Raw genomic sequence first — 20,047 nt, 5'->3', positions numbered from 1 at the left:
TCACGCACTCTCAGTGCCAGAGAGTGTAATTATGAGCAAATCGAAAGGAAAGCTTTGGCATTAATTTTTGGGGTCAAGAAGTTCCACAAGTTTTTGTGTGGTTGTAAGTTTACCATCGTTACGGACCATAAGCCACTGACAGCAATCCTCCATCCAAAGTCTCCAGTTCCAACATTAGCTGCAGCCCAAATGCAGAGATGGGCTTTGATTTTGTCAGCATATATGTATGACATTGAGTACAGACGATCAGCTGATCACAGTAATGCTGATTTTATATCTAGTTTGCCATCCCCATCACAAGTTACACCCAATAGGGATGAAGTGTTCTATTTTTCATACATTGATGAACTGCCAGTCGCAGCTGAAAAGATTGGTAGAGCAACCAAATGTGACCCAGTTATGTCAAAGGTGTATGATTACATAGCAAATGGCTGGCCAAACCAGGTATCAGAGAAAGATATTAATTCATTCTTTATTTGTAGGAATGAACTGTCCATGAATAAAGATTGTATCACATGGGGTGCAAGAGTGATTATACCAAATAAATTCAGGTCCAAGTTATTAGGAGATCTTCATGACCAGCAGCTAGGAATGTGCTTGACCAAGAGTTTTGCATGCAGTTACTTATGGTGACCAGGTCTAGATAAAGATACGGAGTATATTGTTAGTCAGTGTACAACATGTTAATTGGTGAGCAAGAAACCACCATTAGTACCATTACAGCCATGGCCTCTCAGGGTGTGGCAAAGGTTACATATCGATTTTGCTGAACTAGAAGGACAGCAATTATTCATTGTGATTGATAGCCATTCGAAGTGGGTAGAGGTGTTTCTGATGCGAAAAATAACAACAAGTAAAACACTAGACAATTTGCAAAGAATATTTTCTTCATATGTCCTTCCAGAAGAAACTGTGTCTGATAATGGACCATAATTTTGTTCAGAAGAATTTGCACTGTTCACGAGCAAAAATGGTGTGAAACATACCAAGGTTCCACTGTACCACTCTGCTTCAAATGGTGCAGCAGAGTGCACAGTACAAATTGTAAAACGTGCCCTCATCAAACAAATGCTAGATACAAATCCAAAGAAACGACAAGTGTCGTTGAACCACAAATTCGCTACTTTTTTAATTACTTATCGTAATACTCCTCATACAACTACTGGTCAAACACCAGCAGAGTTGTTTCTCAAATGACAGCCATGAATCAGATTCTTGTTGTTAAAGCCAAACTTGGCACAGTCAGTAGAAGAGAAACAATTAAGACAGAAAGAGAATCATGATATAGAGTAAGAGAGAGAAGCGTGAAATTAAATCAGAAGGTGTAAGTGAAGAACCATCACCATAAATAATTAAAGTAGTTACCAGGAAGAGTGGTGAAGATATGTGGTCCTCGCACATATTTGGTCAAGATGCTTGATCATGGACAGGTTAGGTTTATTCACATTGATCATATTTTACCTACAGATATGGAAGGAGTTGAAAGTTGGAATGATTTGATTATTTCTGACATCAGTTAGTCTTATTACAAGTACAGCACCAGTAGCATATCGTACATCAAATGTACTAGAAACAAGTCCAAGAGAAAGTCAGAATTTAAGTCTGAGTCTGAGTCAGGCAGACAAACAGTCTGAAGTTGAAGAGAGTTCAAATGTAGATGTTGACGTCCCTTGGAGACAAATTCTCCTCAGGATCAGCCTTGAATGAGTCTAAGTTCGTAACCATGTTTGGAAGGTTCTGTTCGAAAGTGAAGGTATCCTCTTCGAAACAGAAAACAAGTGGTTAAGTTTGATTTGTAAATATGGCAAAATAAGTCCATATCTTTTGTTATGTATAACCGTGCAAGTTATGTATGATGATTGTTTCTTTTTAAGGAGGGAGAAGTGTAATATATAGTTCCACCTAGTGGACTACTGTGGTAATGCAACCATTGCTGTAAATGCGATAAAGACATCAGATGATAGGTCACCAGACAAGTTCCTGTGTTAACAGCCATCTTGAAGTCTGTGTGTTTGTGAGGTCATAAAGAATATACTACAGTGCCAAATTAGGAACAGTTTATATCATAGTGAGAAATTGGATTGGACCCAAAATCTGTGAAAAATTGATGTCTGTCATTAGAAATTCTTGAATTATGCATCCTGAATCAGCAAACAAAATCTAGAACTCCTCCCTTAGCAGGATTGCTATTTGTACAGATTTAGAAATATATCCATGGTAACGTGAATACAACATACAAACAATGACGGAGAGGTAAAGGCCCGCTGGTCCAATTATGATAGCTAGTATGTCACAATATATATACTCTCCACCACACCGAAAACCATATGATCTCCCGAGAGAGGTGAAAAACCAGATAAAAACTCAGGCAAATTTGGGGGGGGAAAATCTGGGAAATTCCTCTCTGATCCACCTAGGCGATGGAAACTAGTCTGCTCTCTCAGCTGACTTATTTCTTCCTGTATGAAGATATCCATTTTGTATCACCTCTCACATTCAATGAGTAGCGCCCACACTCAGAAAAAGGTTCATTTTAGAAAAGAGTCTAAGAGTATATACATATTTCCCACCTCTGATATGCAAGTCTTAAAAAGTGCATGACTAGATATGTTAATATAGCATCAAGTTAACAAACCTAAAGTTTTGAAATTGTAATGTTGGGGACTAGAGCAGCCAATTTGCTGATAGCAAGGTCCCACAGACAGTAATGAGATAAATAACCAAATCTTTTTTTTATTCGTTCCTGGGATGTGGGCATTGCTGGCAAGGCCAGCTTTTATTGCCCGTCCCTAATTGCCCTTGAGATGGTGGTGGTGAACCGCCTTCTTGAACCACTGCAGTCCTTGTGGTGAAGGTGCTCCCACAGTGCTTTTAGGGAGAGAGTTGCACGATTTTGACCCAGTAATGATGAAGGAACAGCAATATATTTCCAAGTCAGGATGGTGTGTGACTTGGAGGGGAACTTGAAGATGATGGTACTCCCATGCGCCTGCTGCCCTTGTCCTTGTAGGTGGTGCTTGGGAGGTGCTGCTGAAGAAGCTGTGGCGAGTTGCTGCAGAGCATCTTATAGATGGTACACACTGCAGCCACGGTGCGCCAATGATGGAGGGAGTGAATGTTTAAGGTGGAAAAGTCAAAAAATTGGAACAATAACAAATTATTGCTTTCACATTGAATTCTAGGTGCTATTATTTATTTAGAATATGGCCCAGATTTTGAGCTGGAATCATACCAGGCCCAACTCATCCACTCGTTTCTTGGCTTGGTAAGTTGTCTTCAAATCTCTCAGTAATTCATTTTTTCTTTACAAAATAAATAAATAAAGCTTGCCGAATAATGACAGCCAAATATTTTTCAACTTTTGTTTTTCTTTTGTTCTCCTGTCTTTCTTTCAACCGTATGCAGTAGTTGTAAGAACAAAATAAGTACTTATTGGTATTACAGTGTTACGTTTTATGGTCTTCAATCAGCACTGACCATGCTCGACCAGTTCCATTGGGCAGGTCACATCGTCCGCATGCCCAACACGAGACTCCCTAAGCAAGCGCTCTACTTGGAGCTCCGACACGGCAAGCGAGCCCAAGGTGGGCAGAGGAAACGTTTCAAGGACACCCTCAAAGCCTCCTTGACAAAGTGCAGCATCCCCACCGGCATCTGGGAATCCCTGGCCCAAGACCACCCAAAGTGAAGGAAGAGCATCCGGGAGGGCGCTGAGCATCTCGAGTCTTGTCGCCGAGAGCATGCAGAAAACAAGCGCAGGCAGCGGAAAAAGCGTGCAGCTAACCAGGCTCCCCACCCACCCTTTCCTTCAACCACTGTTTGCCCCACCTGTGACAGAGACTGTAATTCCCGCATTAGACTGTACAGTCACCCGAGAACTCACTTTTAGAGTGGAAGCAAGTCTTCCTCAATTTCGAGGGACTGCCTATGATGATGATGATGACGACATTTTGCTTTAAGTTCCGAGGTTGCAATTTCCCTGCAGGTGGTCAGTGAAGTTTAACGCCCAACGGAGCTGGTCGAGCGTGGTCAATGCTGATTGAAGACTATAAAACATAGTTTCTTCCTATTTTATGCAGTTTTCTCCCTTCCTTTCCTGAGGCACCATTCCCCAGGCATTGCAGTATTATATGAGTGGCTTTCTTTACATGTAAGCGTAGATAGTGAGTGTTTGTGGGTTTCTTTGACCATGGGAGAAATGGCAGCTGAGCCTGATTCTAACCTTACTCAATGTTCACTATTTTACCAGCAAAACTGCATAACAAGTAGCAGCAGAAATCATGGCTGATTTTCCCTTCCCTAGCCCAGAGGCACTCAGACTAACTGCAGTGCTACTACCACTGCTTCAGTTGGGACCAGCTACTGCAATACAGACCAGGAATCAAACCTGGATCTCCCTTATCAATGTAGGTCATTACCACATCAGGTAGTGCATTTAGCCACGAAGGAGCTATAATGTTTCGTTGAAACTATGGTATTTGGATACTCCAAGGTTCTACCCTAATGACCATGGGGTCCTATTATGTTATACTGCTACACTTTCTTCTGGAACTGATACCTCTCTTGGATATAGACTGAGGACTCTAAAACCTGGTTGGATGACCTCTTTCCTGGTTTCTAATATTTAGCCTGTGAATTACTGGTAGCAAGCAGTGCTGTAAATATTGTAAATCTCTGAATGGTAATTGAACTGCTAATAGCCTCCGGAACTCATTCAAACCAGATGATGTCTTTAGTATATACTATTTAAACAAATGAATATTTAAACGTGATCATGAATAGAAAGAAAATAAACAAAAGAATGACGGTTATAATTCTTTGGAACGCTAGACGTATATTGAGGATTACAGTGAAAGCTGAAACTGCAAAGAGAGGGTGGATTTGCATTCCATCAAATACTCTCTTCTGGTTTTTAGAATATGAGTGGAAGTGAGTTTATTTCGACTGATGCCAGGTGACCAGCTCTGGGCCTTCCTGTACAGTGGATCTGTAGCCTTTATTTCTATACCTGTACTTGTATAATGATGACATTACTTGCTGAATATTGTCTGTTATTCATTATACTTGAAAGTTTCTTTTCACTTTATCAGAAGAACTATAAAGGTGTGCAGATATCCATGACAAAAGTTTCCAAAAAGCAGTCTTCCAAGCAAACCTTCCCAATTGATGCAGTTCCCCATATTCAGATCACGCTAATCGATAATGAGACCGAGTCAGCAATAGGAACACTCGCAGCTGCACTAGCACGTGAAATTATGGAGGATATCACCTTCCAAGGTAACCATATTTGCATTGATACATTTGTTTAAATCATTGTGCCTTCTGGGTAGAATCTTGAGAGTTTGAGCCCCATAACCTACGCTGGTACTCCAAGGCAGCACTGAGAGTGTGATGTGTGGTTTATCAACTGGATTGAATCTGTTTAAAAATTTGTTCCTGGGATATGGGCATCACTGGCAAGGCTGGCATTTATTGCCCATCCCTAATTGCCCCGAGAAGGTGATAGTGAGCAGTCTTCTTGAACCGCTGCAGCCCATGAGGTGCGGGTACTCCCACAGTGCTGTTAGGGAGGGAATTCCAGGATGTTGACCGAGCGACAATGAAGGAATGGCGATATATTTCCAAGTCAGCATGGTGTGTAACTTGGAGGGGAACGTGGAGGTGATGGTGTTCCCATGTGCCTGCTGCCCTTGTCCTTCTAGGTGGTAGAAGTTGCGGGTTTGGGAAGTGCTGCCGAAGAAGCCTTGGCGAGTTGCTGCAGTACATCTTGTAAATGGTACACACTGCAGCCACGGTGCACCAATGGTGGAGGGTGAGAATATTGAAGATGGTGGATGAAGTGCCAATTAAGCGGGCTGCTTTGTCCTGGATGGTGTGGAGCTCCTTGAGTGTTGTTGGAGCTGCACTTATCCAGGTAAGTGGAGAGTATTCCATCACACTCTTGACTTGTGCCTTGTAGATGATGGAAAGGCTTTTTGGAGTAAGGAGGTGAGACACTCGCTGCAGAGTACCCAGCCTATGACCTGCTCTTGTTGCCACAGTATTTATGTAACTGGTCCAGTTAGATTTCTGGTCAATGGTTACACCCAGGATGTTGATGGTGGGGGATTCGGTGATGGTAATGCCATTGAATGTCAAGGGGCGGTGGTTAGACTCTCGCTTGTTGGAGATAGTCATTATCTGACACTTGTGGTGTAAATGTTACTAGCCACTTATCAGCCCAAACCTGAATGTCGTCCAGGTCTTCCTGCATACAGGCATGGACTGCTTCATTTTCTGAGGAGTTGTGAATGGAACTGAACACAGTGCAATCATCAGCGAACACCCTCACTTCTGACCTTATGATGGAAGGAAGGTCATTGATGAAGCAGCTGAAGATGGTTGAGCCTTGGACACTGCCCTGAGGAACTCCTGCAGTGATGTCTTGGGGCTGTGCTGATTGACCTCCAACAACCACAACCATCTTCCTTTGTGCCAGTGGAGAGTGTTCCCTCTGATTCCCATTGACTTCAAATTTGCTAAGGCTCCTTGATGTCACACTCGGACAAATGCTGCCTTGATGTCAAGGGCTGTTATTCTCACCTCACCTCTGGAATTCACCTCTTTTGTCCATTTTTGGACCAAGGCTGTAATGCAGTCTTGAGCCGAGTGGTCCTGGCGGAACCCAAACTGAGCATCGGTGAGCAGGTTATTAGTGAGTAGTTGTTGCTTGATAGCACTGTCGACGACATCTTCCATCACTTTGCAGATGATTGAGAGTTTACTGATGGGGCGGTAATTGGCCAGATTGGCTTTACCTACTTTTTGTGGACAGGACATACCTAGGCAGTTTTTCACATTGTTGGGTAGATGCCAGTGTTCTAGTTGTACTGGAACAGGTTGGCTAGAGGCGCGGCTAGTTCTGGAGCAGAAGTCTTCAGCACGACAGCCGGCATGTTGTTGGAGCCTATAGCCTTTGCTGTATCCAGTGCACTCAGCCGTTTCTTGATTATCATGTGGAGTGAATCGAATTGGCTGAAAACTGACTTCTATGATGGGGGGGACCTCAGGAGGAGGCTGATATGGATCATCCACTCAGCACTTCTGGCCGAAGATTGTTGCGAACGATTCAACCTTGCCTTTTGCTCTCGCGTGCTGGGCTCTGCCATCAGTGAAGATGGGAATATTTATAGAGCCTCCTCCACCCGTTAGTTGTTTAATTCTTCACCATCATTCACGACTGGATGTGGCAGGACTGCAGAGCTTTGATCTGATCCGTTGAGTGTGGGATTGCTTAGCTCTGTCTATAGCATGCTGCTTCTGCTGGTCAGCATGCATGTGGTTCTGTGTTACAGCTTCTACAGGTTGGCATCTCATTTTTAGGTGCACCTGGTGCTGCTCCTGACATGCTCTTCTGCACTCGTCATTGAACCAGGGTTGGTCCCCTGGCTTGATGGTAATGGTAGAGTAAGAGATATGGTGGGCTATGATACTACAGATTGTGGTGGAATACAATTCTGCTGTTGCTGATGGCCCACAGTGCCTCATGGATGGCCAGTTTTGAGCTGCAAGATCTATTCTGAATCTATCCCATTTAGCACGGTGGTAGTGCCACACAGCACAATGGAGGGTGTCCTCAGTGTGAAGACGGGACTTCATCTCCACAATGACTGTGCGGTGGTCACTGCTACCAATGCTGTCATGGACAGATGCATCTGCGACAGGTAGATTGATGGGAACGAGGTTAAGTAGGTTTTTCCTTCGTGTTGGTTCTCTCACCACCTGCTGCAGGCCCAGTCTGGCATCTATGTCCTTCAGGACTCGGTCAGTAGTGGTGCTATGGAGTCATTCTTGGTGATGAACATTGAACTCCCCCACCTACCCTTGCTACCCTCAGTGCTTCTTCCAAATGGTGTTCAACATGGAGGAGTACTGATTCTTCAGCTGATGGAGGGCGGTAGGTGATAATCAGTAGGAGGTTTCCTTGCCCATGCTTGACCTGAAGCCATGAGACTTCATGGGGTTTGGAGTCAAATGTTGAAAACTCCCTCCTGACTCTATACCACTGTGCTGCCACATCCCGAATATGGTGATGGAGGAGTCTGGGATATTGGTTGAAGGGTCCAATTTGCGTCTATTTGCATCATTCTCTCTGAAGACAGACTGAACAAATGCTCAGTGAGAAAAGGCTTGATACAAATCAATAGGCTGCTTTATTTCATAGTACGGTGAGCATATGATCAGACTTCATTCAAACAACAAAAATTATCTTCTCGAAATAATACAACAAAAGCAACAAACATGTTACACGACGTCAATGGGTCATCTTCCTTGAGTTAAACACGATGGGGTAGATTCTCCCTCTGTGCAGTGTTCAGCAGAACGTACTGGCCGGCCACCAGATTGTGCCAACACAGGCTTGGCCCAGTGTGAAGGTTGTGTCTCATTAACCTAGGGCCAGCGGGCTGCAGGTAGAAAACAAGTGCCCTTGGGCAGCCCGGCCAGCCACTGGGCCCAGAAAAAGGTTGGTGGGGATCCATTCTAGGGAGGGGGAGGGGCAGCAGTAACCCAGCTTATTTTTGTGGAGCCCAAGGAGCACTGCTGCTGTCTAGCCTCACAAAAATAAATAAGTAATAAAAACAAAAAATGCTGGAAATCTCAGCGGGTCAGGCAGCATCTGTGGAGAGAAACAGAGTTAACGTTTCAGGTCGATGACCCTTCATCAGAACTGTCGACGAGTCATCAACCTGAAATGTTAACTCTGTTTCTCTCCAGCGATGCTGCCTGACCTGCTGAGATTTCCAGCATTTTCTGGTTTTACTTCAGATTTCAGCATCCGCAGTATTTTGCTTTTGTATTAGTGAAATAAATAAGTACTTACTTTTGGGTTCCTCTTCGGCTAGAGTATTGGGCAGAGTGGGCACAGTACACGCCAGTTCAGCCCTAAAATGGCATTGAGTCCCATTGACATCATCGAACGCTGATTTAAATACCTAAATTAGAGGTTACCAGGGCTCCAAGGGTTAGATTATGAAGCGAGATTACATTAACTAGGCTTTTATTCCCTGGAATGTAGAAGGTTAAGTGGTGATTTGTTTGAGCTTACTCGGATTTTTAAAGGATTTTTAAAGGATAGAGAAACCTTTTCAATTAGTGGGGGAGCCTAGGACAAGGGAACATAATCTTAAAATCAAAGTCAGGCCATTCAGGAGAGAAGTTAGGAAACACTTCTTCATGCAAGGGGTGTTAGAAGTGTGTAACTCTCTTCCAAAAAAGCAGTAGATGCTAGCTTAATTATTGGCCCGAAAATTGCGATCAGAGGCTTCCTGTGTGCGAACACCTCTGACTGCATTTTTTTTAATGTAAGTACCTGGTGGTCCCAGAGGAACGTATACTTGCGGTCCAAGGCATCCTTTCGCAGCCCAGCGTATAGGCTCACACATCCCAGGGATATAAGCACAACCTGGGATCACGTGGGCCTGGACCACCAATCACAATGTAATATTCTCATTGATAATTACGTTTGTACAAGCTCACATTACTATCAATGAGAAACCCCCCCCCCCCATAAAAAAACACTTCACATATTTAAAAATTAATTGAAATTGAATTAAATTAAATGTTTTAGGAAAAAAATTATTTTTGGGGAAATGTTTTAAAAAGGTTTTAATAAGGGTTAAAGATAAACTTACCTTAATGGACAGGGTTTTTAATATAAAAATTTATGATAAAATTGAATTTTTCTATCTTTTAAAACTCTTACGCTGGTAAAACTAGGCTATATACCTACTTTTACCAGGCGTAAGAGTTTGAAGGACATTCGCTGGGCAAGAGTTAGGTAAATAGCCAAATTTCTGCATGTGAATGTCCTTCTCCTGGGGACACGTGCACTCTGTCAAAAGAAATTTTGACAGATTGCCAAGCTGGTTCTTGCCGCATGTGCATCGTGCACTGAGAACCGGCATTTGCGAGGCCTCTTCAGGTGCGTGCACACATCGTTCGTACCCGGAGAGGCCCCAATTTATCGCCCAATAATTTTAATTCTGAGATCGGCAGTTTTTTGCTAGCCATGGGTATAAAAGAAGATGGAGCCATGGTGGGTAGATGGAGTTGAGATACAGATCAGCTGTGATCTCATTGACTGATGGAACAGGCTCGAGAGGCTGAATGGCCTAATCCTGACCCTATGTTCCTATGTGCACTTAATTCAGTTGGCTGCCAGGGCCTCTTATTTCCAGGAATCTGGCAAAATGTCAGTGGCTATAGCAGCAGTGGGAATGGGTTGGCAAGTTCTTCGTCACAATGTTAGGTACACTACCACCCATTTCCACTGGTGAGAAACCTTAAAATTTCCCCTGATGACCTTCAGCATTTCTAGCCTCTTTGACTTAAAAAAATCCTCATAGTTTTCTTTTTTTAAACAAAATCTGGCTGTCTTCACAGCCTTCTGGTTTCACAAAGCCTTTCTACCAGCTTCTCTCGTATCTCCAGCTGTTCACAGCCAGTACAATACAAGGCAGATTTTGATGACTGAGCCAGTCTAACAAATTGCTTATTATTTACAATCTATGGGGAAATAAAAGCATTATAACTCATTAGTTTTGTAACTATCATCCACCTTTTTTTTAACGTCTTAATACTCTACGCCTTTAAGATTCTGACATTAAAAGTAACATACCCACCCCTTCCAATCATTTCTGTGAAAAAATTATCATAAAATCCCAAAATATGATGGAGTGAATCAGATCTCATAGCACGAGACCAGAGTTTAATCTTTGAGTAAACTTGCATTTATCATTTGTTCAACACTTCGAGTTAAATTAATAGCTATTTAAAAAGGTTCATTGCAGTTAGAGCAAACGATGCTATCAACTAATGATCTTCAAGCAATCTGTGTCTGTTGTGTTTGAATACAGGCGATGTGTTTGGAATCACGAATGCTGAACTCCAGAAAAGCACCAACAGTGAAGGACAGGAGGGAGGAAACCTCACTGCCGGAGCGATTGCTGGGATTGTGGCTGGAGTTATCATTGCTGTCCTGTTAATGGGAAGCTTGATATTCTTCATCATTTCAGGAAGAATTAGGTGAAAAGAATTTCTTCTGGAAGAGAAGAAATTTACAAGTATTTAGTTTGTATCCAAGCCTTTCCATCAGGATACTTTTTACAAATGATTCAAAGAATTCTGATAAATATTACCATCCTTGCGGTAGTTTCCACTCCTTTACACCAGTAATATCAGCACAAATCGGCCAATCCAATGCTAAAGATTGGGGAATTTAATCTATGTTTGTTCCGCCCATTTCAGTTGATTTAAAAATGTTTTATTTGCTTAGAGTGAGTCCTGATGGCATCATGGCGGAGTCGGGGAGGGGGATAGCTATTCGGTTACTCAGCTGGAGTGCCTCAGTGTGATGGAGTTGAACTAGTACACATTATTGATGTTCACTAGGTCCTGGCTTTGTGCTCATGCAATTCTTCCAAGTCAACTCCTCTCAAGATGCATCTGTCACTCACTGTTACCTTGACAATAACTCGTCTTGAATCCATAAGAACATAAGAATTAGGAACAGGAGTAAGCCATCTAGCCCCTCGAGCCTGCTCCGCCATTCAACAAGATCATGGCTGATCTGGCCGTGGACTCAGCTCCACTTACCCGCCCGCACCCCGTAACCCTTAATTCCCTTATTGGTTAAAAATCTATCTATCTGTGACTTGAATACATTCAATGAGCTAGCCTCAACTGCTTCCTTGGGCAGAGAATTCCACAGATTCACAACCCTCTGGGAGAAGAAATTCCTTCTCAACTCGGTTTTAAATTGTCTCCCCGTATTTTGAGGCTGTGCCCCCAGTTCTAGTCTCCCCGACCAGTGGAAACAACCTCTCTGCCTCTATCTTGTCTATCCCTTTCATTATTTTAAATGTTTCTATAAGATCACCCTTCATCCTTCTGAACTCCAACGAGTAAAGATCCAGTCTACTCAATCTATCATCATAAGGTAACCCCCTCATCTCCGGAATCAGCCTCATGAATCATCTCTGTACCCCCTCCAAAGCTAGTATATCCTTCCTTAAGTAAGGTGACCAAAACTGTACACAGTACTCCAGGTACGGCCTCACCAATACCCTATACAGTTGCAGAAGGACCTCCCTGCTTTTGTACTCCATCCCTCTCGCAATGAAGGCCAACATTCCAATTGCCTTTCTGATTACCTGCTGCACCTGCAAACTAGCTTTTTGGGATTCATGCACAAGGACCCCCAGGTCCCTCTGAACCGCAGCATGTTGTAATTTCTCCCCATTCAAATAATATTCCCTTTTACTGTTTTTTTTCCCAAGGTGGATGACCTTACACTTTCCGACATTGTATTCCATCTGCCAAACCTTAGCCCATTCGCTTAACCTATCTAAATCTCTTTGCAGCCTTTCTGTGTCCTCTACACAACCCGCTTTCCCACTAATCTTTGTGTCATCTGCAAATTTTGTTACACTACACTCTGTCCCCTCTTCCAGGTCATCTATGTATATTCTAAACAGTTGTGGTCCCAGCACCGATCCCTGTGGCACACCACTAACCACCGATTTCCAACCCGAAAAGGACCCATTTATCCTGACTCTCTGCTTTCTGTTCGCCAGCCAATTCTCTATCCATGCGAATACATTTCCTCTGACTCCGCGTACCTTTATCTTCTGCAGTAACCTTTTGTGTGGCACCTTATCGAATGCCTTTTGGAAATCTAAATACACCACATCCATCGGTACAACTCTATCCACCATGCTCATTATATCCTCAAAGAATTCCAGTAAATTAGTTAAACATGATTTCCCCTTCATGAATCCCTGCTGCGTCTGCTTGATTGCACTATTCCTATCTAGATGTCCCGCTATTTCTTCCTTAATGATAGTTTCAAGCATTTTCCCCACTACAGATGTTAAACTAACCGGCCTATAGTTACCTGCCTTTTGTCTGTCCCCTTTTTTAAACCGAGGCGTTACATTAGCTGCTTTCCAATCCGCTGGTACCTCCCCAGAGTCCAGAGAATTTTGGTAGATTATAACGAATGCATCTGCTACAACTTCCGCCATCTCTTTTAATACCCTGGGATGCATTTCATCAGGACCAGGGGACTTGTCTACCTTGAGTCCCATTAGCCTGTCCAGCACTACCCCCCTAGTGATAGTGATCATCTCAAGGTCCTCCCTTCCCACATTCCCGTGACCAGCAATTTTTGGCATGGTTTTTGTGTCTTCCACTGTGAAGACTGAAGCAAAATAATTGTTTAAGGTCTCGGCCATTTCCACATTTCCCATTATTAAATCCCCATTCTCATCTTCTAAGGGACCAACATTTACTTTAGTCACTCTTTTCCGTTTTATATATCTGTAAAAGCTTTTACTATCCGTTTTTATGTTTTGCGCAAGTTTACCTTCGTAATCTATCTTTCCTTTCTTTATTGCTTTCTTAGTCATTCTTTGCTGTCGTTTAAAATTTTCCCACTCTTCTATTTTCCCACTAACCTTGGCCACCTTATACGCATTGGTTTTTAATTTGATACTCTCCTTTATTTCCTTGGTTATCCACGGCTGGTTATCCTTTCTCTTACCGCCCTTCTTTTTCCACTGGAATATATTTTTGTTGAGCACTATGAAAGAGCTCCTTAAAAGTCCTCCACTGTTCCTCAATTGTGCCACCGTTTAGTCTGTGTTTCCAGTCTACTTTAGCCAACTCTGCCCTCATCCCACTGTAGTTCCCTTTATTTAAACATAGTACGCTCGTTTGAGACACTACTTCCTCATCCTCAATCTGTATTACAAATTCAACCATACTGTGATCACTCATTCCGAGAGGATCTTTTACTTGGAGATTGTTTATTATTCCTGTCTCATTACACAGGACCAGATCTAAGATAGCTTGCTCCCTTGTAGGTTCTGTAACATACTGTTCTAAGAAACAATCCCGTATGCATTCTATGAATTCCTCCTCCAGGCTACCCCTTGCGATTTGATTTGACCAATCGATATGTAGGGTAAAATCCCCCATGATTATTGCCGTTCCTTTTTCACATGCCTCCATTATTCCCCTGATTATTGTCCGCCCCACCGTGAAGTTATTATTTGGGGGCCTATAAACTACACCCACCAGTGACTTTTTCCCCTTACTATCTCTCGTCTCCACCCACAGTAATTCAACATTTTGTTCATTAGAGCCAATATCGTCTCTCACAACTGCCCTGATATCATCCTTTATTAACTGAGCTACCCCTCCTCCTTTCCCTTCTTGTCTATCTTTCCGAATCGTCAAATACCCCTGTATGTTTAATTCCCAGTCTTGGCCCCCCTGCAACCACGTTTCTGTAATGGCCACCAAATCATATCCATTTGTAATGATTTGTGCCGTCAACTCATTTACTTTATTTCGAATGCTGCGTGCGTTTAGGTAGAGTGTTTTAATACTAGTTTTTAAACCATGATTTTTAGTTTTGACCCCTCCTGCAGCCCCTTAAAATTCAGTGGCCCTTTTTGTTTTTTGCCTTGGGTGTCTCTGCCCTCCACTTTTACTCATCTCCTTTCTGTCTTTTGCTTTTGTCTCCTTTTTGTTTCCCTCTGTCTCCCTGCATTGGTTCCCATCGCCCTGCCATATTAGTTTAACTCCTCCCCAACAGCACTAGCAAACACTCCCCCTAGGACATTGGTTCCGGTCTTGCCCAGGTGCAGACCGTCCGGTTTGTACTGGTCCCACCTCCCCCAGAACCGGTTCCAATGCCCCAGAAATTTGAATCCCTCCCTGCTGCAGCACTGCTTAAGCCACGTATTCACCTGAGCTATCCTGCGATTCCTACTCTGACTAGCACGTGGCACTGATAGCAATCCTGAGATTACTACTTTTGAGGTCCTACGTTTTAATTTAGCTCCTAGCTCCTTAAATTCGTCTTGTAGGACCTCATCCCTTTTTTTACCTCTATCGTTGGTACCAATGTGCACCATGACAACTGGCTGTCATTGCTTCTTCTGCCATTGAACAGTTCGATGGTGCTCCAATGTACTCCGTTGAGTATGCTGGCACTCAGAGCCCCCGGTCCCAATAAACAACAGATATGGAAACATTAAAATTAAAGGATCTTAATCTTAATCATAATCAGAATTCTTTGCAACTCTGTATTTATAGGATGCTGCTTGATAGTAATGATTTGCTTTAGGAATAGACACTTTTCTGCTCCAGTGCTTCTGTTGACTGTAATGTTTAATTTGGAGGCAGTGCACAAAAAGGAGCTTTTAGTATTGGCATCAAAGAGAGGATTGGATGCACTCCGGTCTTGTCAGTAAGTGTTCAAAGAATTATTGCGGGGGAGGGGAGGGAGTAAGGATGACATTGTTCCCAGTACAATGTTATTTCATATCCGTTGTTTAGTGATTTGTTTAATTCTACTCCACAATCCTTACCTTGCAAGGTTTAGAAGCTGAGTATCACAGTATCCATTATTATCTCATTTGTGGTAGATTGCAGATTTTTGTTAGCTTTTGTAAGAATTCTCTTTTCTGTGAAGACACAGTGGTAGTGGCTTTTATATAACAGGTTGGGTTTCAGGAGACCAATCTATGTGCACCACTCTCTCATGATTGCAATTGAATCTAGCAGCTGGTTTCTAGCTGTGACAAGTTTGGCTGATGAGCATGCACGAAGTACAATGCGCCATGACATCACCACAATGAAGCTCTGCTCTGCTCTATGGGCTCAATTCTCCCCAATGCCGTTTTTTGAAGAGTTATGCCCGTTTTTTTTGGACCCGACTACGCCAAAAAAACCCGTTAGTGTTTTCCCATTCTAATTTTTGAAATTTACACCACGCAGCCTGTCCTTTAGCTTCGGAGGGTGGAGCCTAATGTCTGCACGTGCCCGCCCTCCTCTGCCATCATGTTCCGGGTTCAGGTAGTTGCACAGATTCCTCATCCTCCTCATCTGCATCTTCCTTCTCATCATCAGCTCAGGTGGGTCTTCAACTATCAGCTGCTGTTGCCTCATGATGGCTAAGTTGTGCAGCAATCAGCAGACAACAGTGAACTGACCGACAATCTCAGGGAAGTATTGCAAGTAGCCTCCGGAATGGTTCAGGCATCGGAAACGCTGTTTCAAGATGCCAATGGTCCTCTCTATTATGCTGCATATTGTATTCCCACTCAGCTTCCATCTGGGTTACGCGTAGGGGCATCATGAGCCAGGTGGCAAGGCCGTACCCTTTGTCCCCCAGCAGCCAGCTCTGTCCTTCTGGCTGCTGCTGAAACATGGCAGATATAGCACTCTCGTGTAGGATGAAAGCATCATGGGTACTCCCAGGGTATCTTGCATCAACTGCCATGATGCGATGCTTGTCGTCACAGACGAGCTGCACACTCATGGAATGGAAGCCTTTTTTGTTCCTGTACATGTCGGAATCCTCCAAAGATGCTCGCAAGGTGATGTGGGTACAATCAATGCAGCCCTGTACCTTTGGCAAGCCAGCAATCCTGGAGGAGCCCACAGCCTTGTCACGCATTGCCTGTGTGGTCATGGGGTACTTTATGTAGTCATTCCTCCGGGCATATAGTGCAGCAGTCACCTGCCGAATGCAGATATGTGTTGCATGTTGAGAAATGGCACACACATCTCCCGTTGTGGCCTAGAATGATCCAGATGCATAAAATGAAAGTACAGCTGTAACCTTTACTTCAACTGACAAAGCAGTGCTCCTGACGCTTCTAGGGTGCAGGTCTGCTTTTATTAACTCACAGATCTCAGTTACAACATCTTTGTGGAAATGCATCCTTCTCACACAGTCCGCCTCACTCAGGTACAGGTATGAACGCCTGTCTTCATATACCCGATGTGGGTAAGGCCTCCTGCCCATCATCCTACATGCTCTGAGGTTCCTCAGGTGATGCTGTTTAATCAATCTTCTCCTCCGCAACACCATCATGCAGAAGGCTTGCACGAGGTATGGCATTGTCAATATTGCCCCCATAATTAGATTGTAGCTTTGCAACAACCTCAAAACAGCAAGTCAAAACACTGACATCTCTTCTTTCCTCTCTCTTTCCAAGGTGGATGCCCTAATATGGACCACACACTGGTCTGTGCATGCGCAATAGGTTTGCTTACAACGGGAAGCTAGGCATTCAATGAAGACATTTGAGGCAACAAAGTGTAATGCAATTGTTGAATTTTTGATTTTCTTTCAAAGTACCACCCCACTACCGAACCTCTCCTCACTGGGCTCGAGCGTTGGAGCAGGAGGGTGGCCTAAAGAAATTGCACCTAAGTGAATTACGCTGGCGCCAAAAAACGCACAAATAATTGGGGAAAATTGAGCCCTATGTGCTATTGTGATAATGTCATTGGTAGGATTGCACGGTCAACAGAACATTTACTGGGCTCAGGAAGATCAGCTGCAGTCGGGAAAACCTAATAAAAACAAATCCAACATGGTTAGCTTGTGACTGTCAGCAGTTGTATAAGTCTCATGGGTTAGGAACTGGCAGCACACGAACAGTTTACAGCAGTTTGTGTCTTGAAGAAATGATTAACAATCTCTTCTTATGAATTTTTCTTCAGAGTCAAGATTCCATCAGTTCTCATCGATTTCAAAAGTTATTATAACTTCGACACCGGAGAAGCCATTGACAAAGGTTTCAGCAATCCTATGTTTGATCCACCAGTAAATCTGTCGCCTGTAAGTCATTAAAATCTGCTCCTTTCCCTTTACAAACCAGCAAATAATGAAAGGGATTTGAATGATGCTCAACACGTTAACCAAGTGAGATCTTAAGGGTAGCTGTACACGCATTTGCAGACAGAGTCTTCATATATATTTGTTTCAAGTTGCTCTTTTAAAATAGCTAATTTCCTCAGATTTCCATACAATTTTTTCCCTCTTTGAATCTCCATAACATTGGTTTTAAAACGGGCGAGAGGCAAGCATGAGATCGTCGGGGTGAGTGTCAAGCTCGCCAACGTGAGTCCCAGAGCAATTTAACTCCCAGGACTCATTTAAATGCACCAGGCCCGACTCTTGCCCGAACAGAACCCAGCATCAATGATATGAGACTGGTTGGTGGGAGTTGGGTGTTTGAGGCAGAAGGCCGCAGCCCCAGCCGTCCGGTATGTGGATAGGGGCGGGGGGGGGGGAACAGGCAGGGGGTGCAAGCGATTAAGCGATTGTGGTTGGTGAAGGGGGGGCAGGAAAAGCCCTGGGTTTTCTTGTTGGGCCCGGAAGAGCACACCTGCTCTTCTTGGCCCACAAGTAAATCTTAAAAAAAAAAAATCAGTTACCATCATGCCCCTCTTCTGGGCCTGCTACTTGCCGTCGGGTTTCCCTGGCAAGGCTGTCACCAGGCTCTGACATCACAACTTATTAGGTTAAAATAGTTTTGGGATCAAATTAACCTCAGATATTTCATAACTTTCAACAAAAATATATTCCAGTGAGAAGGAAAGACTTTAAGAGAAGGGAATACCATCCGTGGCTAACTAAGGAAATAAAGGATGGTTTAAACTGAAAACAGTGGCATAAAAAGTGTCCAAGATTAGTGGGAGACCAGAGGATGGGACATTTTTAAAAACCAGCAAAGGATGACTAAAAAAAATAATAGAGGGAAGATAGATTATGAAAGTCATCATCATCATAGGTAGCCTCTCGAAATCGAGGAAGACTTGCTTCCACTCTAAAAGTGTGTTCTCAAGTGGCTGTATAGTCTCTGTGACAGGTGGGGCAGACAGTCGTTGAAGAAAAGGGTGGGTGGGGAACTTGGTTTGCCGCACGCTCCTTCCGTTGTCTGCGCTTGATTTCTGCATGCTCTCGGCAATGAGACTCGAGGTGCTCAGCGTCCTCCCGGATGCACTTCCTCCACTGTGGGTAGTCTTGGGTCAGGGATTCCCAGGTGTCGATGGGGATGTTACACTTTATCAAGGAGGCTTTGAGGGTGTTCTTGAAACGTTTCCTCTGCCCACCTGGGGCTCGCTTGCCGTGTAGGAGTTCCAAGTAGAGCACTTGCTTTGGGAGTCTTGTGTCGGCCATGCAGACGATGTAGCCCGCCCAATGGAGCTGGTCGAGTGTAGTCAGTGCTTCAATGCTGGGGATGTTGGCCTGATCGAGAACACTGACGTTAGTGCGTTTGTCCTCCCAGTGGATTTACAGGATCTTGCGGATGCAGCGCTGGTGGTACCTAACAATTGATCCCCAATGGCGTCCGGTGAGCCTCCGACCAGCCCTGACCTCAGATTTGGGCCCTGTAAAGTCCTGACCCTGCAGTACAGACTTACACGAGGCACATCTTGAAGTCAAGGTCACTCAGGACCTGCACCTTTATTTCACAGCTCTGGAATGCCTCACTTACCTGAGACCTGCCTTTATATACCTGTGTGGGACAGGTATGCAGTGTCTCTTGCAAGTGCACCCCTGGTGGTACGGTATGCTTGTGGTTACAGGTCATATCTAGTTACAGTCATGTATAGCATGATGAGATACAGTTATATACAGTGGTGTGAGATACATGACATCACCCTCCCCCAAGGTCTTATTGTCTTTATAGATTCAGTCTCTCAGGTGGTCTACGCTCTCGCGTGGAGCGTCTTAGTTGTGGTTCAGTTGTTTGCCTTGGTGCCTGTTTTTCTTTCGGTGTGATTGCTGGTATCTCGCCTGGGCTGTCTGTTTCGTTCAGTATGATTGCTGGTATCTCGCCTGGGCTGTCTGTTGAGACTACCCTTTCCTCAGGTTGTTCCCTCTGTCTATCCACCAGGTGTGGTGTGAGTTCCAAATTGTAGTTACCTCTGGTTCTGCAGTGTTGTTGGTGAATCTACTTTTTACTTGGTCTACATGTCTCCGGCAGGCTTGGCCATTGTCCATTTGTACAACCAGTAGCCTATTTCCTTCCTTGCCTGTTACTGTCCCTGCAAGCTATTTGGGACCCCTGCCATAGTTTAGCACAAACAATTTTTCCCCTATCTCATTCCACCTCCCCCTCGAATTTCAGTCATGGTACTCCGTTAGCTTCCGGCGCTTTGCCTCAACAATTTCATGCATGTCTGGGAGGATTAA

At 43.9% G+C, this 20,047-nt stretch overlaps 1 protein-coding gene across 1 annotated transcript in view; it reads left to right on the top strand.

The window, feature by feature from the left end:
• The window catches only part of amn (amnion associated transmembrane protein), a 60,201-nt gene that overhangs the window by 30,369 nt on the left and 9,785 nt on the right, over positions 1 to 20,047 (top strand). The window contains exons 8-11 of the mRNA XM_070877922.1: positions 3,183 to 3,265; positions 5,091 to 5,277; positions 10,896 to 11,064; positions 17,566 to 17,683. Coding sequence (XP_070734023.1) covers positions 3,183 to 3,265; positions 5,091 to 5,277; positions 10,896 to 11,064; positions 17,566 to 17,683 — 557 coding nt within the window. The remainder of the gene's footprint in view (positions 1 to 3,182; positions 3,266 to 5,090; positions 5,278 to 10,895; positions 11,065 to 17,565; positions 17,684 to 20,047) is intronic.

Source organism: Pristiophorus japonicus, chromosome 4 (assembly GCF_044704955.1).
Source record: "Pristiophorus japonicus isolate sPriJap1 chromosome 4, sPriJap1.hap1, whole genome shotgun sequence".
Classification (NCBI taxonomy): domain Eukaryota; kingdom Metazoa; phylum Chordata; class Chondrichthyes; family Pristiophoridae; genus Pristiophorus; species Pristiophorus japonicus.
The sequence above is the reverse complement of the archived record's forward strand: the minus strand, read 5'-3'. Positions and strand labels throughout refer to the sequence as shown.